At 37.4% G+C, this 27,807-nt stretch overlaps 1 protein-coding gene across 4 annotated transcripts; it reads left to right on the plus strand.

Annotated features, from left to right (window-relative positions):
- Positions 1 to 9,314: 9,314 nt before the first annotated feature.
- LOC141500447 (peroxisomal coenzyme A diphosphatase NUDT7-like) lies at positions 9,315 to 26,763 on the plus strand. 4 transcript variants are annotated; one of them, XM_074203621.1, is made up of 5 exons: positions 9,315 to 9,396; positions 10,006 to 10,070; positions 11,417 to 11,573; positions 17,231 to 17,389; positions 22,686 to 26,762. In XM_074203621.1, the coding sequence occupies exons 2-5, from the start codon at positions 10,054 to 10,056 to the stop codon at positions 23,052 to 23,054; spliced, it is 702 nt and encodes a 233-aa protein (XP_074059722.1). In that variant the 5' UTR covers positions 9,315 to 9,396; positions 10,006 to 10,053; the 3' UTR covers positions 23,055 to 26,762. The 4 variants fall into 4 exon arrangements, with proteins under 4 accessions (XP_074059722.1, XP_074059743.1, XP_074059734.1 ...); XM_074203633.1 differs by lacking the exon at positions 9,315 to 9,396 and adding an exon at positions 9,519 to 9,538; XM_074203625.1 differs by lacking the exon at positions 9,315 to 9,396 and adding an exon at positions 9,553 to 9,806.
- Positions 26,764 to 27,807: the final 1,044 nt, after the last annotated feature.

Consider the following 27,807-nt stretch of genomic DNA (forward strand, 5'->3'; position numbering starts at 1 on the left):
ACATGGAGATAGAAAGAATACCTCAAATCTTGTCCTGATTCTACTACCACTTATAGTGAGAGAATAGGGCAAGCAGTATGGTATGCCTAAGTTTTAGCAGAGCACTGGACAATTGTCATCCCATTCTGCTACTATAGAAGAAGGAATCACATAGGCAACGGGACAGTGAATATGTATTTAGAACTAGATCAATGAAAGGACATAAAAAGATCAATTAGGAATGGGGATCTTTAATTGAATGTTCCAGAAACAAGTCCTTCTCTGTGTTCTATTCAACATTTTCATTAGTTATTTGAATGACACTAGAAACTATTCTTATTAAATCTATAGATTTCCTTGAAGCTTGGAAGAGATAAATAAAGGCTAGATGATAAAGATATATGAACCCCAAAATAAATATACTATCTCAACAAAATAGAATAATGGGCTAAATTTCAAAGAATAAAATGTCAGAGATAGATTGAAGACCATTCTAACAAAGAGCAGTGGAGCTCATCATTAGTAGGTTGAGGACCAAATCCAAAGATTTCCTTGAAGCTGGAAGAGGTAACAGGTTAGAATGCAAAGAGTGGATAGGGAACAAATACCTCCCACACCAACTACAGCATTGCTTCCAACGATATCATCCCATATTTTTAGCATACTTCCTGATCTATATGCATTTTGAAACTCTCCAGGATGCAAGCTTCTGGGGGGTGGGGGGGGACCATTTGCCTTTGCATGCTCCAGTGCTTAGAATGGTGACTAGCACTAAGCACACAGTAAGTGTTTAATATTTCTTGTTAAATTATATTGCAAGTTCAAAATAAGTGTAGCAATGCTGTCTTCATCTGACACATGGTATAGACTATCTCAATATGACTTATAGACATCTTTATAACATCTCTTCCCCCCTTCTTTACTTCAAGGTCTCTAAGTTATTCTCAAAGAAACTGTTTGCTCTCATCTCCTGGGGGGTGGGGTATCAGGCTATAATTATATCCTATCTGCTCCCTTATATATTGTTAGTCTAAGGGATGTGATCTTTAGATTCAAGCTAATATCCTGACTGCTATTTCTTAATAGAGAAAGGAGGACTCCAGGCTTGATATTCAACACATTGATTCCCTTCCCAACAGGTAGCAGTTCCACAAGGAGCACATATAGCAAACAGGAAAGAAATCTATTTGTCCAACTCAACAGCAAAATAGAAATACAAGAAAGTATACATATGAGAATATAGATCAAATAATATAGATTGAAGGGGCTCTCCCACTGGGAGATATCTCAGTTTAACCAAGAGAGAAAGAACTAAATCTCACTCAATATTTCCTAAAGTGTCTAATAACAAGCTAGAGATAGGCAAATAATAGAGGTTACCAGCTCCTATCAGGTTGGCTTCTTCCCAGTCTTTTTCTCCCTTCAGCAACCTGGAAGTGAGATTGGCATTATCCAACTTCTTCCCTAAAAACTGCAATCCAGGAGGGCCTCCTTTATTTCCTGAACTCACCAACTCATTGGTGGAGATCATACATGCATAGGGTATTGATCTCCACCAATGAGGAGAAAGTCACATGCCAATGGATTTGGGGACTCAGCTTATATCAGTAAGGCAGAAGGTATAATGGGGAGAATACCAGATTTGGAATCAAGGGCCTCAGAAGCTAAATTCTAAAGCTGCTTGCTACCTATGTGAAAGATGAGGGAGAAGCAAATAATTCAATCTCTCTGGGTCAATTGCAAATTGAATTTACAAGGACATAGATTTTGATTTGAAGAGAGGAAAAACTTCCTATTAATCAGAGTTGCTCAAAAAACAAAATGGGCTCTTTTATTGGATAGTGAGTACCCCAACACTGGAATTCTTTGGGCAGAAACTGGACAATTACTTGTAGAACTGACAGGGAGGGAATGCATGTTAAGGTGCAGGTTAAACTAGATGATTTCTAAACCTTTTTCCAAACCTGAGATTCTGATATATATACATATGTATGTATATATATATATATATATATATATATATATATATATATATACACTCAATAAAAACAAATGCTATTTTAGACAGATCATTTTGCATTCATGCTTAAGGCAACACAGCTAGTAAGTAATTAAATTTAGTTTTAGGCTAAATTTGAAATCCTGTCCTTCTGATTCCAAGGCCAGTGCTCTATTCCCTGGGCCACCTAGCTTCCCAGATTGCCTCATATTCAGGGTCATCTCCAGGGGTCCTGATTCATATCTGGCCACTGGACCCAGCTGGCTCTGGAGGAGAAAGTGACACTGGTGACTTAACAGCATCCCCTCACTCAAATTCAGTTCATGCATGTCATGACATCACTTCCCTGATGTCTGAGTCTTCTTCAAGAATGAAGAACAAATATCATGTATTCATACTAGATATCCATTCATTAACTCATATACTCTAACATTTTCCCTCTGAGATATGTAGGATAGGTATTATGATTTTCACTTCACGGTTGAAAAATTACTCATCTAAAAATCAGAATTTGAATCCAGCCTGACTTCCAGTATAGGGTTCTTTCTAGCACATCACACAGCCTCCAATTAAGAAAGTGCAGAACACTGGTTTCTCTCCTTGGTCTGTCACTGTGACTAATCAATGAGATAAAAACATTTTCCAGGGTAATGGTTCCCAGTAATTGAAGCTAACAGATCTTACTATTCCAGGAAACTTACAGACATGAAGGACCTAAACATAATTAATCTAGATCTCATTTCTAGGAGTTCTGAGAAACAAAACATGAGGCAGTGAGAAATGGTGAAAAGAATCATAAATTTGGAGTTAGGAGTCACAGTTTTACAGGCAATTTACCTCTCTTAAAAAGGGGAGCCTCATTCTTTGTAAAATGGAGATAATAATCATTCTTCTGTTTTCTTCACAAACTATGGTAAACCTCAAATGAAATACATATGACATACACTGTGATTACAAAGCTTCAAAGCAGTGAGAAAGATTGTCATTATAGTAACTTTATGATATACAGTAAATTTCTCACTGCTTCCTCTTCCTCTGTCCCACAGTCCCTTTCATTTGGGCCATTTTCTGGTTTGTCAGGTTCCCAGGAATTTAGAGAACTATTTGTTTACTCTCCAAACATAAATCTATTTTATTGTTCAACACTGAAAGTAAAATGGATGATATTTGCCAGGCACATCCAAGTTCCCAAATCCCCATAAACTCATTTGTACTGACTAGAAATAAATTCAGAGTATTTTTCTTAGAGATAATTTCCGTAGGTGTCTTCATGTCCAGAAAAGTAAAGCCAGAGAATCTCAAGAGCCAGACCAGGGTATCTAGTCTAATCCCTATCTGAAGAATTGGTCAAGATTACAACATCCTGACATCTTATCTCTTCTTAAAACACTTCCAGTAACAGGATAATATCCATAGGCAAGTTTAAAATAATGATTTAAGGCTGCTTCACAACCTTGCTATTCCTTGTCCACAGACATTCCAGAATTCTGCAGTTTATATTCTGGGTTCCTGGCCTCATTTGTGACAACATAGAAAGCAAAGTTAAAAGGGATCTCAGAAACCATTTTATAACATGAGAGTTGAAAGGGACCTCAGCAGCCATTTAATTTAACTCCTTCTAGAAAGGAAACCCCACAATTACATACCCAACAAGTTGTCATACAGTCTCTGCTTGAAGCTATCCAAGATATGGGGAACCCACTAAATCTCAAAGCAGCCCTTTTCACATTTGGATAACTTTCAATTATTTACATTTTTCCTAAAATGTAAATTTCACTCTTTGCTTTTAAAGCTTAAATTTCTTCATTGCTGCCCTTGCTTCCTGTTTTTATAGATGAAAAAATGATAAATTCTCATGAATTCATTGCCCCATGTAGTTTCATTTATGATTTCTTAAATTACAGAATAAAAAAAGAGGCTTTGATAAAGGGCATTGAGTTTCTTTCATTTGGAGCTACTTGATCTAAGTCTTTTTTTTTTAGGTTTTTGCAAGGCAGATGGGGTTAAGTGGCTCGCCCAAGGCCACAGGGCTAGGTAATTATTAAGTGTCTGAGACCAGATTTGAACCCAGGTACTCCTGACTCCAGGGCAGGTGCTTTATCCACTATGCCACTACACCACACCTTGATCTAAATCTTAAGCCCAAATCTGGTTCTCTGGTTCTCACTGATTGATCAACAATAGGTCCCAGACCAAGCTTCACTTGGTCTTTATTTGGGTTTTGACAGCTCTAAGTATAAGTAGCAATTGTTTCTGTTTTGGTCTGAAACCCTGAGGGTCTTCCCCTCCCAGACTGATTTTTTTTTGGACTAGGTAAGAAGCCATTTTTGCCTGTTTTTTACCTAGCCTTAATCACTCAATGCCTCAGACAAACTGAGATCTGGGAAAGACCTTAGCTTAAAATGGCCAAGGTTTCTCACTGCATCAGGCCATCTCCAGTCCTCGTGATCTGTACCTTGCTGCTAGACCTGGATGGTTTTGAAAGAGAGAGACTGATGACCTTGCACAACCTTCTTTCACTTAAATCCAATTCACTTGCAAGTCAGGGCATCACCTTCCTGATGTCATGGATCCTCTTCGAGAACAGGCCACCCTGCTTTCAGTTCAATATCCACTGAGAACTAGGCAGTTATTCTTCACTCAATGTTCAGAGCCCATACACGGTGAATCTTTCTGACCACTAAGATCCACTCCATGACCTTGCTCCTAGAGTCTGAAAATTCATAGAAGTGGCAGTAGATTGGCCAGGGAGACATGGAGTGACTCTATTATACTTGGAGCCTTCCCGGAACAGTGCCAGGCAAACAGAAGGTGCTTAATAAATTCTTATTGATTGACAGGTTCCAGTACCAGCTCTGCCACTGCTCCCTTGAACAACCTTGGGGAAGTTTCTTCTCTCTGCACCCAGGTTTCTTCATATGTAAAGCTAAGACATGGTGGGGAAGCAGGTTAGACTGCTTCTCAGAAGCTCAGAATTCCAAGGGTCTTGGAGACATACCATTCAAACAGTATCTCAGCAGGAAACCCTTCTGTGACATGGAAGAGAACACTCTGGTCATCCAGCCTTGGATGAAAGATCTCCACTGAGGGGAAACCCACTTCCTTCTAAAGCAGTCCACTTCACTTTCGAATAATTTTAACTGTTTGGAAGGTTTTTCCTAAAGCTATCTTTAGGCAATCTATCCATAAGCATGTTTGTAGTGCCTCAAATGCTAGGCCTGAGGGGCGGCTAGGTGGCGCAGTGAAGGGGCAGTTAGGTGGCACAGTGGATAAAGCACCGGCCCTGGAGTCAGGAGTACCTGGGTTCAAATCCGGTCTCAGACACTTAATAATTACCTAGCTCTGTGGCCTTGGGCGAGCCACTTAACCCCATTTGCCTTACAAAAAACCTAAAAAAAAAAGTAAATGCTAGGGCTGGGGGAAGGGGTATACAAATAAAAAAAAAAAACCAAACAACTACCATTCCAGGGAGCTTACATTATAGAAGAGGTGATATTCAATTTCATACAAGCTGCCTCCTTGCAGGATAAATGTCTCATTTCTAATCTTAATTTTTGTTGTTGTTACTCAATCATGTCTGAGCCTTGGTAACCACATTTGTAGTTTTTTGGCAAAACTACTGAAGGGGTTTGCCATTTCCTTCTCCACATCATTTTACAGTTGAGGAAATTGAGTCAGAGTTAAGTTACTTTACCAATGGCCACAAAATTATTAAGTGTCTGAGGTCAGGCATGGACTCTAGACCCAGCCATCTATCCACTGCATCACCTAGCTGATTGTTGTATCTTGTACTTTTTATAGAAGGAAATCGTATGAAGCAGTTGCTATAGCTACACTGATGGTTGAGAAGACTGAATAGTACACGAGATATTAATTTCTCTCCATTGAAACTGCAATATTTTATTTTTTGTGATAAAAATTTTGGTCAGAATTATTGAAAATGAAAGTTTTGGGAAGGGGCCTATAATTACTCTTGGTGTTTCACATTTGCAGGGGTCATGTACCTCAAAATCCATGAATGTCAAGGGATGACTGTAATTAAAGGAGGGAGGGTACTGGAATTAAGACTTCCTATAAAAGGTGAAATTTTAGTTGGGACTTAAAGCAAACCAGGGAGGACAGTAGTTTCCAGGCATGGGGATCAGCTAGAGAAAATGACAATTTTCTTTGCCCAGAGAGTACATGTCAAGGCAGAAAGAGGAGTAAGATGTAAGAAAACAGGGAAGGTAGGAGGGGGCTAGGTTATAAAGGGCTTTCAATGCCAAACAGACCATTTTTGTATTTGTTTCTGGAAGACATTGTAGTTTTTTGAGAAAGACGTTATTAGACCTGTATTTTAGAAAAATCACTTTAGTGGTTGAATGAGAATGGATTGAAGTGGAGAAGAGACTTGAAGAGCCCCACCAATAGTTTATTGCAGTAATTAAAACATGAAGTGATGAGGGCCTACACTAGAGTGATGGCAATATCTGAAGAGAGAAGGGGGTAGGGGCGGCTAGGTGGCGTAGTGGATAAAGCACTGGCCTTGGAGTCAGGAGTTCCTGGGTTCAAATCTGGTCTCAGACACTTAATAATTATCTAGCTGTGTGGCCTCGGGCAAGCCACTTAACCCTATTTGCCTTGCAAAAACCTTAAAAAAGAGAGAGAGAGAAGGGGGCATATTTGAGAGATGTCAAAGGCAAAATTAACAAGTTTTGGCAAAAGCTTAGATATGGGGGTGAAAGATAGGAATACAGAATGGGAAGATAGTGTTGCCCTCTACAGTAACAGGGAAGGTATGTGTGGGTGGGGGGGAGATTTAAGAGGGAAGATGATGAGTTTTATTTTGGACATTTTAAAAGTATAAGAGTTCTACTGGACACCTAGTTTGAGAGATCCGAAAGAAGTTGAAGATGTGAGATTGGGGCAGGAAAGGTAGATTTGAGAATCATCAGCATAAAGATGGTAACTAAATCCATGAAAATGGATGTTTACCAAGGGAAGGAGTATAGAAGGAGAAGAAAAGAGGACCCAGGAGAGAACCTTGAGGGATACCTATAGGAGGGTGTGATCTGCAGGAGAATTCAGCAATGGAGACAGAGAAGAAACAGTCAGATAGGTGGATGGAAAACCAGGAGAGAGTGGTATACTGAAAACTGGGGGGAAAAAGGAGTATCAAGGAGGAGAGTGATCAATAGTGTCAAAGGCTGCAGAGAGGTCAAGGAGAATGAGGACTGAGAAAAGGCCATTGAATTTGGAAACTAGGAGGGCATTAGCAATTTCAGAGATGGAAGTTTTGGTGGAATGATAAGGTCAGAAGTTAGATTCTAAAGAGTTATGAAGAGAGTTGGATGAGAGAAAATGGAATCACATATTGTAGCTAGCATTTTCAGAGAATTTAACTACAAAAGGCAAAAGAGAAATAGGATGATAACAGGGATAGAAGAAAAAGGTGAGGGTTTGTTTTGGGGTTTTTTTTTAGAATAGGGGAGATATAGGCACAGTTGTAGGAACTAAGAAAGGAACCAGTAGAGAAAGAGAGATTGAAAATAAGTTTTAAAAAGTTTTTATTTTTTTCTTTCTCATGTTTTTTTTCCTTTCCCCTTATATTAAACAAGATTGTGAATGAACAATTTATACCAGATTGTTTGCTGCCATGGTGGGGTGGGGGAAGGAGGGGAGAATGGTAGGAAAATATGGAACTCATAAGCTTGCAAATGAATGAATGTTGAAAAGTACCTTTGCATGTAATTTGAAAAAAATAAAATAAAAGACAAAGCAAAAAAATTAAAAAAGAAAAGAAGTGAAAGAGTGGCAATGACAGGGAGCAAAGTTTTGGAGAAGATGGGGTAGAATGGGGTTTGAACAGGTAGAGGATTAGCCTTAGTAAAGAGTGAGGCTACCTCATCAGGTGATATAGAAGTGGAGGAGAAAATAGAAAAAGGCATCTGAATGATGGGAGTTGAGAAGAGGAGAGAAGAGAAGAGAAAGTTCACAGCAAATGGCCTCAATTTTTTGAGGCAAGGGTCTCAGCTGAGAGAGCGGGAAGAGGGTGAGCCCAAAGAACATTTGAAGAAGGATAAAGAACTGCTGTGGAGAGTGGGACAGTTAATTTATAAGGGAAGAAGGGGCGGCTAGGTGGTGCAGTGGATAGAGTACCCACCCTGGAGTCAGGAGGACCTGAGTTCAAATCCGTCCTCAGACACTTAATAATGACCTAGCTGTGTGGCCTTGGGCAAGCCACTTGACCCCACTGCCTTGCAAAAAATCTTAAAAAATTATAAGGGAAGTAGAATAGGATTGCCTAGCAGAAATGAAGGCCCAATAGAAGTTGTGTAACTTAAGTTTGGATCCAGTCAGAAGAGTCGCATGATTTTCTCCAGCTTTATTTGGCAGCATTTGTGTAGGAATGAAGGTAATGAAAGGAGGCTGAGACTTGGCTAGGCATAATCAGTGATAGGGATTTAAGAGAGGGGGACAACATAGAGTTAAACTGGTTCACGAATAGTGATGTTAGGAAGGACAGAATGGCTAGTGAAAGGTGAGTCTGCTTAGAAGAGAACTGAGGGATCCAAGGATTGGAGCTCACAATTAGGATGAAGATCCAGATGTTGTAAGGGAAAGCAGAGGAAGATGTGAAAAGTTAAAAGAATACGCCCGGATAAAGAAAGTTGAGAAATCCGTTGGTATGTGATGGCAAGGTAGAGGGTATGAGCATCCTGATGTGGGGTTGGGAAGTAGCTCACTGGAGGAGAGCAGGTTGAAGGACTAAAACAGGGGATTTGAGGGAGTACATATGTGCGTTGAAGGCCCTCCTTGTGGAGGCACATACACATATCTCATCTATTTATCATCCATCCGTCCATCACCTAGGTAACATCCAGTTAAATAGCTGTTATCCATCTATCCTCCGTCTTGTCTGGCTTATAGTAAGGGCTTAAAAATTGCTTCTTGATTAAGAGCCCTAGCTTTTGAGGAAAATCAGGAAAGAATTCGTGTCGGGGGCTGCTTGGGTCCAAGCAGGGGTTGGAGGAGTGCACGCCAGGCACCCGCGAAGGTGCGGGGGGCACTGGGGAGGGAGGGCCAGGGGCGGGGCTCGCGGGGCCGGGAAGGGCCAATGGAGTGGCGGGCTCCGGCTGGCTCCGCCCACTCTCCGGCTCTGCCCTCAGTCCGCGTTTGGCCGCACTTTTCGGGGGGGGGGGAGGGGGATGTTGGGAGCGGAAGAGACGGAATCCTAGAGTCGCCCAATCAAAAATGCCCGTCCGCGCATGCCCGACCTCGAGTCAGCCCTGCGCATGCTCACCGGACCACCGGAAGGCGGAAGGAGACGCCGGGCCGGCCGGGGAGGGGCGGGGCTCGGGTCGTGGGTCCGCCGAGCCGCTGCCCGCTGCGTCCGAGCCTGTCCGGAGGGAGCGGCCGGAGCCCATGGAGCGCACACGGTGAGGCCCGAGCTGGCCGGGCGAGGCTCAGGCTGGGGGGTCGCTCCCGGGAGCGGCGGCGCGGGTGCCCGCGGGCCGGCCCGGTCCGTGATCCAGCCACCGTGGCCCCGCCGCGCCAGGCCCGGAACGTTCCAATCTCCTGGTTAATATATTTTGAAAATTCTGTTAACCCTGTGTAGTTTATATCACAACCAGCGTTTCCATAGCGCCCGTCGGCTTCCACAGCAGCCCTGGGAGCTGGATGCTTGCTTGGTGATTATTTGGGAAAACTGAGGCTGAATAATAATAACAATAATAATGATGATGATGATGATGATAGCTAGCACTTATATTGCACCTACCATGTGCCACACACTGTGATGCTAAACAGTTATCATTATCTCAATTGATCCTGACAGTAACTTTAGTAGGTAGGTGCTTATTATCCCCGTCTTCCAATGGGGGGACAGGCTGAATAATAATAATGATGATGATGATAATATAAACCTTATTTTACAGATAAGGAAAAGGCTGAATGATAATAGCATTTATTGCTTCATTTTACTAATATTGCCTATTTTACAGATGAGGAAAAAGACTGAATAATAATATTTTTGCTTCATTTTACAGATGAGGAAACAGGCTGAATGATAATAATAATATTACCCCATTTTACAGATGAGGAAACTGAAACAGTGAGTTCTACTCAGGGTCACAGGGGTAGTGTCCACAAGTCCTGATTTAAACATAGGTTTTCATGATTCCAAATTATTCTGAGAAGGGATTTACAAACTTCACCAGATCTGGTTGGACAGGGATCGGTGACACACAGAGAGTTTTAAAACCCTCTGCTATCAAAGATAAACAACCTGTTAGAGGGAGTATAAAAGGTCCCTTGCAACTCTGCCACTTCCAAAGTCCAGCGCAGCTCTTATATAATTATTTTCAGGCTTGTTGTTATTTTCTTGAATTCTTAGTGGCTGGTCAAGACACTAAAGATAGCTTATGTAAAAGAATTTGTGCTCAAATAGCTAATTTGGGAGACACATGTTTCAGAGCTGACCACTGCTACTAAGACAACAAGTGTAGGTGCAAACTAAAACTGACTGAATTATCCAAGGAAAATATTCTTAGTACTTATCTGACCCCATCTAGGTCTGTGTTGTCTAACTCATTGAATAAAGGTAGATGAGGATTCCCATGAGCCACATATTGACTTAGAAAACCCTATATTAACATTGTCTATATTCTATGATATTTTTGTTTATTTTGTCAAATATTTCCCAATTACATTTTGATCTGATTCTGCTGTTGAAGGTCCTGTTTTCAATTCTACTGCTCAAGGGCTCTCATATAGCTAATTTTATTTGTGAAAGTGGATTTTAACATCTTTTAAAAATTGGATTTCTAAAAACATTCCCCACTAAGAGTAGGATCTTATAACTAAGGTGCCTTTAGAGAACATTAAAAAACCCACACCTGGATGTTTTCCCAGATCATGGAATTTTGAGTTTTAAAGGACCTTAAAATATAGGTATAAGGCATAAAGAAGACCTCAGAACAAAGAAGAGTAGAGTTGGAAAGAACCTCTAATTTAGAATTTTGACTGAAAGAAATTGGCCTCAGACAGGGAGCATCTAATCCAACCACATCTTATTTTATTCAGAAGTATAGTATGAGACACTGTTCAATGCCTTATTATTAATCCAGGTATACTATAGCTATAGCATTCCTCTGATCTACCAGTCTAGTAACCAAATACAAGTATAAATAAATAAATAAATAAGCAAAGCAATAAATCAATAAATACCTGTTCTCAAACTCACATGGGTACTTAGTGATCACTGCTTCAATTTCTGTGCGTTTTCAAGGGAGCTTAGAACATAAAATGTCAAGAGTTAGAAGTGAGCTGGATTAAATCTTTTATTAAATGTTTTGACATAAAGGAATTATGACCCAGAGAGGGAAAGGGATTTGTCCAGAATTAGACCTTTTTAAGAAGAGTTTTGTGCTAAAATTCATAAATTTGTTTTTATCTTAGCAACAATTTGACCAAGGATATTGCTAAGGCCCGCTTAAGAAAGCATGATGTTGGAACCAAGTTTTCCCAGTGTTTATCAACTAAATACTCAGTTCTATTACCTTTGTTGATTAAAGAAGGAAAGATTCATCTGCTCTTCACAGTCCGGTCTAAGAAGGTAGGTGAAGCATCTTCCCCGTCAGAGTGATCTTAAGAATATAACAATAATAACTAACATCAAGTTTATAAAGCACTTTATTCATAAGATTGGGAGGGAGGCAGCACCACTTATTATTATACCCATTTTAGAGAGAAAACTCAGATTATGACACAACCACAAAGGCTCGGGTTTCTTCTATTGTGCTGCTGCTGGCACTTTAACACAATAAATTGTCCTTGTATATCTTGAGTTCATATCAATTCAGTTCATTGTTTGCTCATTGACCCCTTATTTACTTTCTGTGGAACTCCCTTTAACTGCTAGGTTGGTGTAATTTTTCTTATGAATTCTTCACATAGAGCAAAGTGGCAACATTTAATCTGTAATGTTGAAACCTTGGCAAGCTAGTTGCCTTGTCCAGGGTTATGTTGCTCAGATGAATTACTCAAGTGAATTACAAGTTAACACAAATAATTAGAACAACCTGGTCCTTTTTATACCACACACTACCCTACTCTGCCTCTTTATAGAATTATTGAAAACAGTCCAGGCTAAAACACTCATTCATTCTATATCTGTTTAATGAATTAAGACTCTTAAATAGCCATAAACAATTGCACACTGCCTATGGTATACCTATGTACTTGATACCACCTGGAGTACATTCACAAACAGGATTGAGTTTAGATTGGTGTGACCACCTTGATGAGGAGAGTAGAGACCAAGACATATGAGCATTTATTGAAAGAACAAGGGGTGTTTATCCTGGGGAGAGAAGATTTAAACAAGATTAGATCATTACTTTCAGTATAAGACTGTTTTATAAAAAGTGAGATTAGACTAGTTTTCCTGGGCCCCAATGAAAAGAGCAACAGTTTCTAGATGGAATTTATAGAGTTAGGCACAAAATAATAGATTTTTTCAATAATTATAGTAATCAAAAATACATTATTTGCAACTTAAGGAGAAGGTGAATTTCCTAGGTGAGTCATTGGATGTCTACAAGTGGAAGCTGAATGAATGATTGGATTTAGGACTAAAAGGAGATTATCTGGTCCAGTCTTTTTATTTTATCGTTTAGGGAATTGAGGCCCAGAGACCTGAGGTGTTTTGGAGATGAGATTTCCATTTCCATAATCAATCAATAAACATTTATTAATGTACCTGTACCAGGCACTGTGCTGGTGCTGAAATACAAATATAAAAATGAACCCATTTTTGCCACAAATAGCTTGCATTCTATTGCAGGTAACACTCAGTGCTCACTGAAGAGATTGTTCCCTTTCAGTTCTAATATTTAAATAAGTGGAAAAAATCAGTTTTCATTCAAGTTGTTATAAATAACTTTGACAGGTCTTAAGTAATAGTTTTTTTCCTAGATTAAGGATAATTTGAGATAGTTAAGAGATCTATTAATTCACATAGGGAAGATAATTAGAAATCTTTTAGTTCCAAAAAAGAAATATGATGATCTGATAAGCTTGACTTTGATTGCTGGCAAAATTCTAAAATGTATTATTAAAAGGATAGTTTCTAAATATCTTGAAAAGAATTCACCAAGAGCTAGTATGGCATCAAAAACACATCACATCAGGCTAATATCATTTGGGTTTTTTTTTTTAATTTTGTCCCTAGACTAGTAAATCTGCTAAAGATATAATTTATCTAGATGTTAGCAAAACATTAATAAAATGTTATATGCTATTCTAATTAAACAAGATAAAGCAACATGATCTAGATTATCTCAAATCTCAATAATGTTTGTTCAGTGAATTTAGCATTATTTAGATGTTCAGACTAATACTAATCATTAATGATGTGAAGAACAGCAAGGTGGCCAGTGTCACTGCATTTTACAATACATGATAGGGTATAAAGTGTAAGAACACTAGAAAGGTAGGAAGGAGTCAAGTTACAAAAAGCGGCTTTAAAGGCCAAACAGAAGGTTTTATATTTGATCCTAGAAGTAATAGAGAGCATCTAAAACTTTATTGAAGAGAGTTGAGGGGGGTGGGGTAAGGAAGAGGGGATATATTTCATGCTCAGACCTACACTTTAGGAATATCACTTTGAAAGCTGAACAGAGGGGTGGCTAGGTGGCATAGTGGATAAAGCACTGGCCTTAGAGTCAGGAGTGCCTGGGTTCAAATCCAGTCTCAGTCACTTAATAATTACCTAGCTGTGTGGCCCTGGGCAAGCCACTTAATCCCATTTGCTTTGCAAAAACCTAAAAAAAGAAAAAAAAACCTGAACAGAGGATGGACAGATTCATTGAGACAGGAATATCAAAAAAACAAAAGTATTTCAATAATTCAGGCTTAAGGTGTTAAGGGCCTACACTATAGTGGTGGCATGGTCAAGGGAAAAGTCATGTAAAAGATGATGTTTTGTCCTTCATTCTTTTTTTTTTGTCTTTTTTTTTTTGTCCTTCATTCTTGAAGAAGTTCATGATATTAAGGGAAGTGATGCCATGACAAGCACATGACTTGGATTTGAGTGAGGGGGTGCACCCCCCTCCCCTTTTTCCTCCAGAGTCATCTGGGTCTAGGGGCCAGATATGAATCAGAACTATTGAAGATGGCCCTGTGGATGGGAGAAAATCAGGTTTAAATGACTTGCCTAAGGTCATATAGTTAGTAAGTGTGAAGCATCTGAGACCAGATTTGAACTCCTATCCTCCTGACTCCAAGGCCAGTGCTCTATTATTCAATATACACTGTATATTGAAAATCCTATCCTGAAGATAGTCTCTGTATATTGAAACCCTATCCATCTTTCAAGATCAGTTTAAGTTGTGCCTCTTCTATAAAGCAATATAGGATAGTGGATAGAACATTGGACTTGACAACAGGAAAACCTGGGTTCATTTTCTATTTCAGACTCTTGTTAGCTGTGAAAATTATTAATTTTTTTTAGGTTGTTTTTTTTTTGCAAGGCAAATGGGGTGGCTTGCCCAAGGCCACACAGCTAGGTAATTATTAAGTGTCTGAGACCAGATTTGAACCCAGGTACTCCTGACTCCAGGATAAAGCTGGTGCTTTATCCACTGCACTACCTAGCCTCCCCTAGCTGTGAAAATTAGAGCAAATCATTACTCTGTTGTCAAAAATGACATCTACAGTGTGAAACCAAGTGATTGGGAGATGGCAGTGCCAGTAATAGAATTTAAATGTAAAGAGGGTTTTGGGGGAAATTTAATATGTTTCATTATGGACATGTAATTACACTCTCTTCTTCTGTCAAGTTTTACTTAAGTATTCCAATCCACCTTGATTCTTACAAAACCTATAGCATTTAATTAGATTGGTCATTCTTGTTAGATCTGCTTTCTTGCCATTACATCTATCTTTCCTCCCAATCTCTAAGGTTCAGGAGGTAGGAGGCCACATTTTAGACATCTACTTCCTGCATGTAATAGGCAATTAAGTACTTAGAATTGTAGAATCTCAGAGAGCTTCTAATCCAACCCTTACCTGAAGTAGGAATTTCTTCCATAAAATCTCAGGTGGTCATCCAGCCTCTGATTAAAGATCTCCAGTATGGGAAATTCATTCCCTCACAAAATAACCTTTATATTTTTATATTGAATAGAGGCCATAATGCATATCAAGTACTTTCTAAAGTCTTAAATTATTGTGTAAATATAAACTATTATTGTTAGTAAAGGGGTAAAGGGAACACTGCTAGTTTAGTTCATTAAACTACATTTTAAAACTCATAGTTATTAGCACAAAAGTCCCCAGAAGAATCTTTAAATGGATTGATGAAAATGTTTAAATTAATTATCTTATAAATTGTTGTAGTTTAGTGGGAAAATCTCTGCATCTGAAATTAAATGACCTGCTAGTTGTTTGACTTTATGAACATTATCTAATTCTGGGCCTCAGTGTCTTTATGTGTAAAATGAGATTGATTATATGATTTCATATTTCCATTTTCAAATACTATAAATTTATAAACTATGTGAATATTTATAATAACCTCCTCTGTTATAACTGTTTCTCCACTCTCTATCTCAGGCTGATGATCCAAGAGTCACAGAAAACAATCATTGGAGAGAAACATAGGGATCATGTAGTCTAAAGGTGTCCCAGAGTCAGAGCATTTGCCACACCATTTAGACTATTTTTTGGATTATCACAATAAACTCCTTACTGGTCTCTCTGCCTTCAGCCTCCTTCTATATTCCCATCCTTCCCAAATCTGCAAAGATAATTTTCCTAATACGATAAACACTGTCAGACTTAGCTACTGTATCTTTTAGTGTTCCTCCCCTCACCCCCTGGCCCACAATTTTAAGGGAAAGCTTACTGGGCTAGTGGGGATTAGACAAGCAGAAATAACTGATGTAAAAAGAAAATGTATAAAAATTTAAAAACAATAACTTTGTAATGCACAGATCTAATGATGTCACTTTGCTACCCAAAGACCTTCAGTGACTTTCTACTTTCTACTTAATCAAATCCAAACTGATTAACCAGAATTCTTGGTTCTCTACAAATATGGGTTCCACCTAACTGATCTTAGAGCTTGACCTAATAATACTCGCCTTGATACATCTCTGCCTGAATTCATTTCACAGGTGTAATGACCACATCTTATGCAAGAATATATACTTCCTTGTATAAGATGTGGCTATTGCATACATTAAAATTTGAAATTGCAAAATGATATGGTGTCTAGTGACTTTGTAATCAGTGGATTTGAATCTAAGTTCTGACACTGCCACTTATAGTCCTTTGACTTTGATCAAGACACTTGTCCTCTCTAAATACAGTTTCTTCTCTGGAAAATGGGTATAATCATACCACAGTACTTAGCTCAGATTGATTTGGTTTTTTTTAAATTTAAGGCTAAGTGACTTGCCCAAGGTCACACAGCTAGGCAATTATTAAGTGTCTGAGGTTGGATTTGAACTCAGGTCCTCCTGACTCCAGGGCTGGTGTTGTATCCACTGTACCACCTAGTTGCCCCTTCGGATTGCTTTTTTTAGGAAAGTTTTGGAAAATAGAAACTTTTCTAGAAATGCACATTTAAAAAAAAAATCTTCCCCAAAGTCTTGCAAATAGTAGAAGTTTCATAAATACTTGTTACCTGAAAATTTCCGTTTCTTACTATCTAATTTCTAACTTTTTTTCTGTCCTTTTTCAAAGGAAAGGATCATCATTTTTGCATTCTCATCTTTTATTACGAGGAAAGCACTATTTATAAAGTATTTTTCTTTAACCTGCCTTAGATTAATAGAAACACAGTGAATAGAGTGCTAAACCTGAAGTCAGAAAAACCTGGCTTCAAATCCTACTCTGTCATATTATAGCTGTCTTACCCTGGATAAGTAATTTGACATCTGTGTGCTTTAGGCAATTCCTTAAGTCTTTTTTAACTAAGTCACTTAATGAATCTTAGATTTTTCAGTATTCTGTTCTTTTTGAACATTTCGTAAGGCTAATGATATTTTTAGTTCCAGTTCCCTGTCCACCAAATTTAGCCATCTTATCAGTCAGTTTTCATAAATATTGACTAAAAATATTCAAGAGCTTGGTGTCCAGGTCTCTGGTGATTAAACTTTCCACATTGAACTATCTGGTGCACTTCTGACTGATAGACAGTTTTAATTTCTGCCAAATGAATAACTACATAGCTAAATAATCTAGTAATTTTCATTTAATATTTAGTTACGTACCTCACCAGGGGAAGTCTGCTTCCCAGGGGGAAAGAGTGAACCAGGAGACAAAGATGAAATAGCCACAGCTCTCCGGGAAGCTCAGGAGGAGGTTGGACTTCAGCCAAATCAAGTAGAAGTCATCTGTCGTCTTGTGCCTACTGTAAGCAAGGTATAGGCTAAAATTTCATGTTTTTCCAACTTTCTCTTGTGATACCCCTTCCCCAAAAAACATGGCATCCAGAATGAGGGAGATGATAGCCCTATTGTCTCTACCCTGGTTAAACTTCATCTAGAATTTTAGTTAAGCTCTGAGTAGCATGTTTTTTAAGATTTTGACAAACTGGAGCACATCCATAGGATGACCAGAATAATGAGGAGATTAGAGACCTCTAATCATATGAAGATAGGTTAAAGGACCTGATTATGCTTAGTCTAGAGAGAAAAGACTTAGAGAGTAGTTTTCTTGGCATTTAAAGTATTTAAAATATTATATAGCCTTGGTCCTCCTTCAGCCAATGGTAATAAGGCTGAGCTAGCTTCTCAGTTATCAACTGCATGGCACTGTCCACTGCCTCAGTGCTGAACCATTGAATGAATCACTGACCATGGTTCTGATGTGTCTCTGATCAAAGCAGTGTTATCATCCACAAAGAATTCACTCAAAGGAAAGAAATCTATATTCTTGTAAGAGCTAAGCCTTTCTGAGACAGTGTGGGACTTCATCTCTTAACTGACACTATGTCTAGCATCCCCTTCCCTTGTTGTTATAGATCTTATTGTATCAGACCTTTTTTTCTCAAATTTTTGTTTTGCCTTCATCATTTGTCATTTTCCCATTTCATTGGTCACAATTAAATTTGTTGGGTTTTGCATGCTTCTACTTCCTTTGTTTCTGGTAAAATCTTTACATCCCTTTGGGAAAAAAGTTCTGGACCAGAAGCAATAGTTTTGTCCTCAGTTGTATCCTGATCATAAGATATCCTAATATTTTAAGATGACATGGAGCTAGAAAGGAAGAATGACAGAATTAATTGGGTGGGTACCAAAAATGTGAAATGTGGTAGCAGTAAATGTAAGGTATATATTAAAACTTTAAATAATTCTTTGTTTTACTGATGTGGTTATTCCTTTAGTCAATAGAGATCATAACTTCCCCTTAGATAACATTAATGAGTGATATCCACTGAGAAAGATTATTTCTTAGATAGCCAGCTCTTTCCACACTTAGTTCAGTTGCTCCTATTTACAACTTAGCACGATCTGTCAGAACTTTCATTCCTGGCAGAATCTTCAAGACTCCGAGGGTCACCTCTCCATTACAGTTGGGCAACAAAGGAGAACTTAGAGACTTGGAAGTCATATAATAAAACATCTAAATTCTTCAGACTCGGAATTAGGAGATCTGGACTTGAGTCCTGGCATTTACTAGCAAGTTATTTAAATTCTCTGGACCATAAAATGACCTCATTGGATTAAATGAACTATAAGATCTCTCTAACAATAAGATCTGATGTGCTATTGTTCATATTTAAATGACTTGGGGATTTTAGTTTCCTCCAAGCTTATTATGAAACAACACTGTGATGGATAAAAAGTCATATTTAAATGGCTTGGGGATTTTAGTTTCCTCCAAGCTTATTACAAGGCAATACTGTGATGGATAAAAAGACTAACATATTCTTAGACTGTGATAAGAAAAGCATGGTATCCAGAGGTATGGAAGTGATAGTCCTGCTTCATACTGTCTTGTTAAGATCATTCATATAGAGAGAACAGTGTTCAGTTTTCAGCAGCATATTTTAGAAAGGACATTAATAGGAATGTATCCAGAAGAAGGAAACCAGAATTCTAAGGGAAGTAGAAATGAAGTATTCAGAGAATCAGGATTTATATGAGGGATTTTAAAGATTATCTACTCAGTCCCCTCACTCCGCCTCTACTTGTTTTACAAATGGAAAAACTGAGCCCTAGAAAGGTTATAACTTGTCCAACATGACATAAAAAATTAGGTATCATAGTCAAAATTAGGAACCAGGTTCGCTGACTCCAAACCCAGTATTACAACCATAACACTAGAAGGGATCGTGGAGGTCATACAGCTTGATGCCCTAATTTAATATATTAGGAAGCTGAGACCCAAAGAGGGGAAGTGACTCCTCCCATGGTCACATAGCTAATTATTATTATCCAAAGACTTCAAGTTGAGGCTGAGAGGTTATATGTGAGGAAGATAGAAGAGACTTACATTTTAGGTAGGGACTGGACTAGGGGACCACCCAGATCTCTGATTATTTTCAGGCAGTAATTAAATAAAGCTTCACTCTGAGAATGGTCCAATCATTCATAGCATTGCTATTGCACAAATAACTCTATAAACCCATAAGATGTTCATAAGTTACATGGTTTTGTATATTCATAGAATGTCAGAGCTGCAAAGAAAATCAGAACACAGAACATCTAAGCTTAAAGAAACCTGACAGCAGAGATACTAAAATGTGAGAGAATATCTCTCCCAATGCCCTCAAAAAGAAATGAGCCCAGAGAGGGTAAAGGACATTTCAAGTTGCATGACACAACAGTCTCATCCGGGTCTCGAACTCGTTATCCTGGTTCCTAATCATACTGCCTTTGTCCTTCTACAGAAGGGGTAGGAGAAAAGGCAAGGCAGGCTGTCAGATATTTGAGGTGACTCCCAGGGAACAAACCAATTCCAAGGAAGTTCTCTTGAAAAATTAGTTCTGTGAGGACTTGGTTATACAACCACTTTTACCCTGGACATCCAGCCTTCTGGATCTTAGTTAAAAGGAAATATTTGTATTATTTAAAATATTCAGATAGAATCATATCTTGTCTGGAAAATGGAAGCCAGCCAATGTCCTGGTAAGAGAGAACAATTAACAGGTCTAACCATCTATTCACATTGTCAGTATGTTGAAGTTCTCATTGCTTTTCATTTGTACTATTGTAATCACTTCCTCTCGGTCATCTTTCTGTCTCTAGTCTCTCTTCCCTCCAGCCTATCCTTCACATGCTAGCCAAACAGGCTTCCTCATATACATGACAGATCAAGGCATTATTCTTCCAACTAGACTTTTCTTTTACTGTTTGTTGTCTACAAAATAAATGTTTCCTTATCTAGCATTCAGTATCTTTCACAGTTAATTAAAACATCTCCAACTTTATCTCTATATATTACACAATATATTATCTTTATTTCTTCCAAAGCAGATTATTCACCAACCCAAACAAATCTCTGTGATCTTATTGATTTTATTCCTGTTTCTAAAATGGTTTCTCTTCTATCAAAATCCTATTCATCTTTCAAGGCCCAGTTCAAATGCCTCTGTCTCTTTGAAACCTTCTATAGTGTATAAGTAGAAATGATTTCCCCTTCAACTGATCTCCTCTTGATCATATACTGCACTTTATATGTTTACGTCTGTCTCTATACCAGATTGGGAGCCCCATGAGGCTTACTGCCTAGTACAAAACCTTCCCTTCCCTTTCTACCTTTACTGCTGAGAAGGGTAAGTAGAGCTAAGGCAGATTTGGTTCAATATTAAATATGTTCTGTAAAGGATTCTCTGCTTAGTATTGAATGTCAGAAAATTGAGTAAGACTTGGTCTCTGACTTACAGTTTAGTAAGGAACATATTTTTGGAGATCTCTAATACAAAATAAATATATTGCATAAGAAAAGATAAAAACTACTCTGAAAACCCAAAGGAATAGGAGAGAACTTCTAGATTCCATTTGGCATAGAGAAGTCTTTATGGTAGAGGTGGTTTGAACTAGTGTGATCCCTGAAGAAAAAGTAGAATGACAGCACATGAAGGGATGGAGAGAAGGAAGAAAGGAGAGAAGTAAGAAAGGAGAAAAGAAGAAGAGGGAGAGAGAAAGATACAGAGTGATTGAAGGAGAGACAGAAAAACAGAGGAGGGGAAGAGAGAGAGAATGAAAGAAATAGAACATCCTCCAAGTACTTATGTCCAAGAACTATACTAAGTGCTTAGTTCAGAAGTGAAGAAGCTTGCAAACTTGCCTTTTTTTAGTAAAAACTAAGTTTAAAAAGGCCTGCTTTCAAGTTGCTTCTAATTCTACCAGAGGAATGCAATCTATATAAGGGAGTGGTGGCAGGCAGAAGTGAAAAGATGATTTTATTCATATATATATATATATATATATATAGAGAGAGAGAGAGAGAGAGAGAGAGAGAGAGAGAGAGAGAGAGAGAGAGAATAGCATAAGCAAATACACAGAGGAAGCTCACATTATTTAAGAAACATAACATGCAAGTAATTCAGTTTGGCTACAAGAGAGTACTTATATATGGAGGGAAATAATATAATGCTAGGGGAAAAAAGTCATATTGGACAATTTTAATTTGGAAGGGACCTTAGAGTATTTTTTTTCTTAACCCATCATTCTACAGAGGAAAAAAACTAAAACTGAAGAAGAGACTTCTTTTACCAGACCTGGGACATATCCCTTAACCTTTCTCAGCTTCAGTTTTCTCATATAGAAAATGAAGAAGTTTATTTAGATGACCTCTAGTTCTAAATCTTTAATCACAAAAGAGAGGCAAGGGGAAAACCTCATTGGATTTAGTGATACAGAGTCTGGAGAAGCTTGGAGAAAATTATTTCACAAGAGGAGTCAAACTAGAATTTTGGCAGGTTTTATAAGGAGAAAAGACAATCACTTAATGATGGGTCAAAACTAGGACTGGGAGGGGTGGAGGATGGAGAGTACAAGCGTTTAATAGGCATCTACTACATGTCAGGCATTGAACAATATTTGCTTTATGAAACACCTGGGAGTGGGTGGTAGGAAACTGGGGCAGATACATGCAAAGTGATTCTTCTAGGGTCCCCCACAGCACGTAAATGTCAGAGGCTAGATTTCGACTCAGTTCTTCTTGACTCCAGGCCCATTGAATCACCCACTGTATCATCTAACTGCCTCTATGGTGGCAGTAGATAAGAAGAAAGTGAAGATTCCTGGGAAATGCATCATGATTGATAAAGAAAGGTCTTGGAAGAATGGAAGGGGATGCTGGAATCAATAGTACACATGAAGGGGAGTTTAGCAAGAAAGAGGAATACTCCCTTTGATTTGGGTGAGGACATTGAAAAATATGTGAGTGAAATATGAGCAGAGGTGGGAAAGCTCATGTTGGATGGTCTTTTTTATGACAGATCATATGCTGTGAGAAAGGGGTAGAGTTGGATACCTGAGGAGAAAAACAAAGGTTTAAAATAGGCATTGTGAAGAATGTATTAGAATTAATCAAAGATGAAAGGCTTGCTGTATAGACATTAGCATAAATATATAGTGGACTCAGCACAGTTTTATAATTTCCTTCAGCATATTTGAAAGTGTTTCATTATTGGACTTGATAGAAGTTGGAAAGAACTTTTGATTCATTTTGTCCTAATTTTTCTTTGGCTATGCTCCCCTTTCAGAATGGTGCCATGATAACCCCAGTTGTGGGATTTATAGACAGTTCCTTCCAGGCCCAGCCTAATCCACATGAAGTGAGCGAGGTGTTCCTGATGCCTCTGGAGTATTTCCTGAATCCACGCACACACTTTTCCTTTCACTCAAATATTTTTGGTCACCATTGTCTTGTTCATTGCTTTGACTACAAAAATCCCCAAAATCAAGCAATCTATCAAATCTGGGGGTTGACAGCAAGGTTCGCACTACTGACTGCTCTCATTGTTTTGCAAAAGAGACCTTCCTTTGATGTTGAATATGACCTAAATGATCTCATTTCATCCTCTGAGAGATTCTTTGTCAAGATACACAGAACCGTCAAGAGCAAGTTATGATCTAAACATGAATACATCCAAGTACTTGTTCATGTACCAGACTGATTCTCAGACAAAGACTCTTCCTCCTGGCACCAGATTTGATGTTTGGATTAAATTATACAGTAGGCTCCTTGAAAGCCTAGGTTGAGCTTTATGGATTATATTGTTTTTCATCTTTGTATCCCCAGTGCCAACCTCAGAGCCTTGCAAATGGAGGCTTAATAAATGTTTATTGAACTGAAAAATGTATTTTCTTGACAGGTTGTCTATACCACTGAACTAACTTGGTTATGCTTTAATCAGTATCAATTTTCTGACATGTTCCATTTTAATATACTTATAAAGTATATGAGTAAATATAAAAGAAGACAAAATTGTTGAACTCCAGTCTCATAATTCTTATCAGCTTTATTATAGCCTATTATGATTTTGGACAATTAGAAACAGAATCTCAGAGCTGGCAAAGATCCTTGAGGTCATCTAATTCCCGCTTAAAGCATGAATACCTTCTGTGTCTTTGAAAAGCATCCAGCCATCCAGCCTCCATTTAAATATTTTACTTGCTTATTTTTCCAACTATATGCAAAGATAGTTTTCAACAATCATTTTTACAAGGTTTTGAATTTCACATTTTTCTCCCTCTCTTCCTTCCCTCCTCCCTCTAATTAATAGATTATACATGTGTGGTTATACATGTATAACTATGTTAAACATAAATCCATATAAATTATGTTGTGAAGAAACATCCAAACGGGAAAAAATTAGAAAAAATATATTACATAAGACAACTTTTAAAAATTGAAAATGGTGAGTTTTGGTCTTCGTTGGATGTGGATGGTATTTAACATCACAAGTCTTTTTATCTTTGATTATTGTACTGCTGCAATGAACAAGGCCATCATGGTTAATCATCAAACAATGTTGTTAGTAGTGTGTACAATGTTCTTCTGGCTCTGCTTACTTCATTAAGCATCAGTTCATGCATATTTTTCAAGGCTATTCTGAAATTCTTCCTCTTTTGATTTCTTTTAAAATAATAAGATTCTACCACATTCACATGCCACAATTTGTTCAACCATTTCCCAATTGATGGCCATTTGCCACTACAAAAAGATCTATAAATAGTTTCATATATGTGAGTTTTTTACCCTTTTCTGTGATCTCTTTGGGATACAGATCTAATAGTGGTATTACTGGATCAAAGGTTATGCACAATTTTATTGCCCTTTGGGTATAATTTCAAATTTCTCTCCAGAAAGGTTAGATCAGTTCATAACTTCACCTACAATGCATTAGTATCCCAGTTTTCCCACATCACCTCCAGTGTTGATTATTTTCCTTTTTAAGAAGTGAGGTGGTATATCAGAGTTGTTTAAATTTACATTTTTCTAATCAATAATGATTTAACTTTAATTTCTTCATATGCGAGTTGCATTTTTCTATCCATTGTCCATGTGTGTGTGTGTGTGTGTGTGTGTGTGTGTGTGTATTAGAAACTAGTCCTTTGTCAGAAACACTAATTGTAAAAATTGTTTCCCAACTTACTGCTTTCCTTTTAATCTTGATTGCATTCGTTTTATTTGTGCAAAAGATTTTTCAATTTAATGTAATCAAAATTATTCATTTTGCATTTTATTATTTTTTTTTAGTTTTTTTTGCAAGGCAATGGGGTTAAGTAGCTTGCGCAAGACTACACAGCTAGGTAATTATTAAGTGTGAGGCCAGATTTGAACTCAGGTACTCCTGACTTCAGGGCTGGTGTTCTATCCACTGCACTACCTAGCTGCCCCAATTTTGTATTTTATAATGTTAAATCTTCTTTAATCATAAACTGCTCCCCTTTCCATAGCTCTGTCAGATAAACTATTCCTTTTTTCTAATTTGAGCTATAATATCACCTTTTATGTCTAAATCCTGTTCCCATTTCAACTTTATCTTGGTTTAGAGTATAAGATGTTGTCTATGCCTGGTTTCTGCTTCTTCTAGTTTTCCCAGCAATTTTTAATCAAAGAGTGAGTTCTTATCCCAAAAGTTGGAATCTTTGGATTTATCAAACAGCAGATTATTTTAGTCTGTTTCTCTTGCAACTAATCTATTCCACAATCTAAACCACTATATTTCTTAATCAGTACCAAACTGTTTAGATGACTAATGTTTTAAAATATAATTTTGGATCTGGTATGGCTAGCCTACCTTTCTTTGCAATTTTTTCATTAATTACCTTAATATTCTTGAACTTTTATCCCTCCATATAAATTTAGATACTATTTCAATAAAGTACTTTTTTGGTAGTTTGATTGGTGTGGCACTGAATAAATAATTTAGGTTAAAATTGTCATTTCTATTATATTAGCTCAGCCTATCCATGAGCAATTGACATTTGCCTAATTATTTAGTTGAAAGTTTCTTTGTGTGAAAGGCGTTTTATAGTTGTTGGTTTTTTTGCTTTCTTTTGTTTTGTTTTTTTTAGGTTTTTGCAAGGCAAACGGGGTTAAGTGGCTTGCCCAAGGCCACACCGCTAGGTAATTATTAAGTGTTTGAGACCGGATTTGAACCCAGGTACTCCTGACTCCAGGGCTGGTGCTTTATCTACTGTGCCACCTAGCTGCCCCTTATAGTTGTTTTCATACGGTTTTTGAGTTTACTTGGGCAGATAGACTCTCAAGTATTTTGTGATGTTTACAGTTGCTTTAGTTGGAATTTCTCTTTCTATATTTTTGGCTGCTCTGTCTTGGTAATATATAAAAATGTTGATGATTTATTTTATGGGTTTATTTTATATCCTGCAACTTTACTGATGTTGCTAATTGTTTCAAGTAATTTTTAGATGATTTTCTGGGATTTTCTAATCATACCATCATATCATCTGCAAAGAGAGTTTTGTTTCTTCATTACCTATTCTAATTTCTTCAATTTCTTTTTCTTATTGCTAAAGCTAACATTTCTAATACAATTTTGAATAATAGTTGTGATAATAGACATGTTTGTTTCACCTCTGATCTTATTGGGAATGCTTCTAGCTTATTCCCATTACATATAATGCTGGCTGATGGTTTTAGAAAGATACTACTCATCATTTTTAAGGAATACTCCATTTATTCCTGTGCTCTCTAGTGTTTTTACTAGGCATGGGTGCTATATTTTAAAGTTTTTTTCCATATCTCTTGAATTGATTTCTCTTAGGTTTATTCAATAGTTTTCCTAATATTGAACCAACTTGTGAACCAAGCATTCCTGGGAAAAATCCTATTTGATTATAGTGTATTACCCTAATGATAACTTGCTGTAATCCCTTTGCTAATATTTTATTTAAATTTTTTGCATTAACATGTATTAGGAAAATTGGTCTATAATTTTATTTCTCTATTTTGACTTTTCTTAGTTTAGGTATCAACACCAAATTGATGACATAGAAAGAATTTGGTAGAATTCCTTCATCCATTTTTTTCAAATAGTTTATATAGAATTGGAAATAATTGTTCCGTGAATGTTTGATAGAATTCACTTGTGAATGTATTTGGAGATTTTTTTTCCTTAGGGAATTAATTCATTAAAGACTCATTCAATTTATTTTTTCTGAAATGGGTTAAGTATTTAGTTTCCTCTTTTAAACCTGGCTAGTTTATATTTTGCTAACTGTTCATCCATTTCATTTAATTTGTCAAGTTTATTGGCAAACAGTTGGATAAAATAGCTCTGAATTATTACTTTAATTTCCTCCTTATTGGTGGTGAATTCACCTTTTTCATTTTTTTGATACTGGTGATTTGATTTTCTTTTTTTTAATCAAATTAACCAAAGATTTATGTATACATTTTATTGGGCTTTTTTAATAAAACAAACTCTTAGCTTTATTATTCACTAATTTTCTTACTTTTTATTATATTAATTTCTTCTTTGATTTTCAGAATTTCTAATTTGATATTTAATTGGAGATTTTTAATTTGTTCTTTTTCTAGTTTTTTTAATTGCATGACCAATTCATTGATCAAGGAGATATTTTCATCAGCTAGCATTTTCATCTTCTTTTCCATTTAGTCAATTTTTCAGTCATCCCATCAAAATCAACTAATGTCCATACCTTCAACCCAAGTACATTCCCTCTAATAGAGTTGTAATTCTCAAGTATTATGAAAATCTTCCTCCCTGGTAGGGATATTTTCTGTTTAATATTAGTGAATAGCAATTTTTTTCTTTTTATCATCCTTTTACAAGATGTTAATTTTCTTTTGTATTTCTTTTCCCAAATTTGATTTTTAAATAGCTTTTGAGCTCTTATAAAAAATCTTTCTGGGTTGGAAACCAATTCATATTCTCTTCCAAAGCTTCACAAGTAGCACCTCTTCTGTCCTTTTCTGAGATAGTGTTTTGCCCAACCTTATCTCCAAGGTGACTTTTTTTTTGCAAGGCAAATGGGGTTAAATGGCTTGCCCAAGGCCACACAGCTAGGTAATTATTAAGTGTCTGAGACCAGATTTGAACCCAGGTACTCCTGATTCCAGGGCTGGTGCTTTATCCACTTTGCCACCTAGCCGCCCCTTCCAGGGTGACTTTCAATAGACCCTGCTTTTCTCTAATCAATCTTATTCATTTTGGGCTTTGTTCCTGAGCACTATCCCAAGGTTCTTGGGGCTCACTGGTAAACCTTCAGTGTTGAGAGCCCTAGAGACTTGCTTTCTGGCCTGGGACTGTCAATGTTAGGAACTCCAGGGGGTTGCTCAGTGGACCAACTGGTAAGGAACATCAGAGACTCTGTCTGAACTGTCTGCAC

Source organism: Macrotis lagotis, chromosome 1, assembly GCF_037893015.1.
Source record: "Macrotis lagotis isolate mMagLag1 chromosome 1, bilby.v1.9.chrom.fasta, whole genome shotgun sequence".
NCBI classification, from domain to species: Eukaryota; Metazoa; Chordata; class Mammalia; order Peramelemorphia; family Peramelidae; genus Macrotis; species Macrotis lagotis.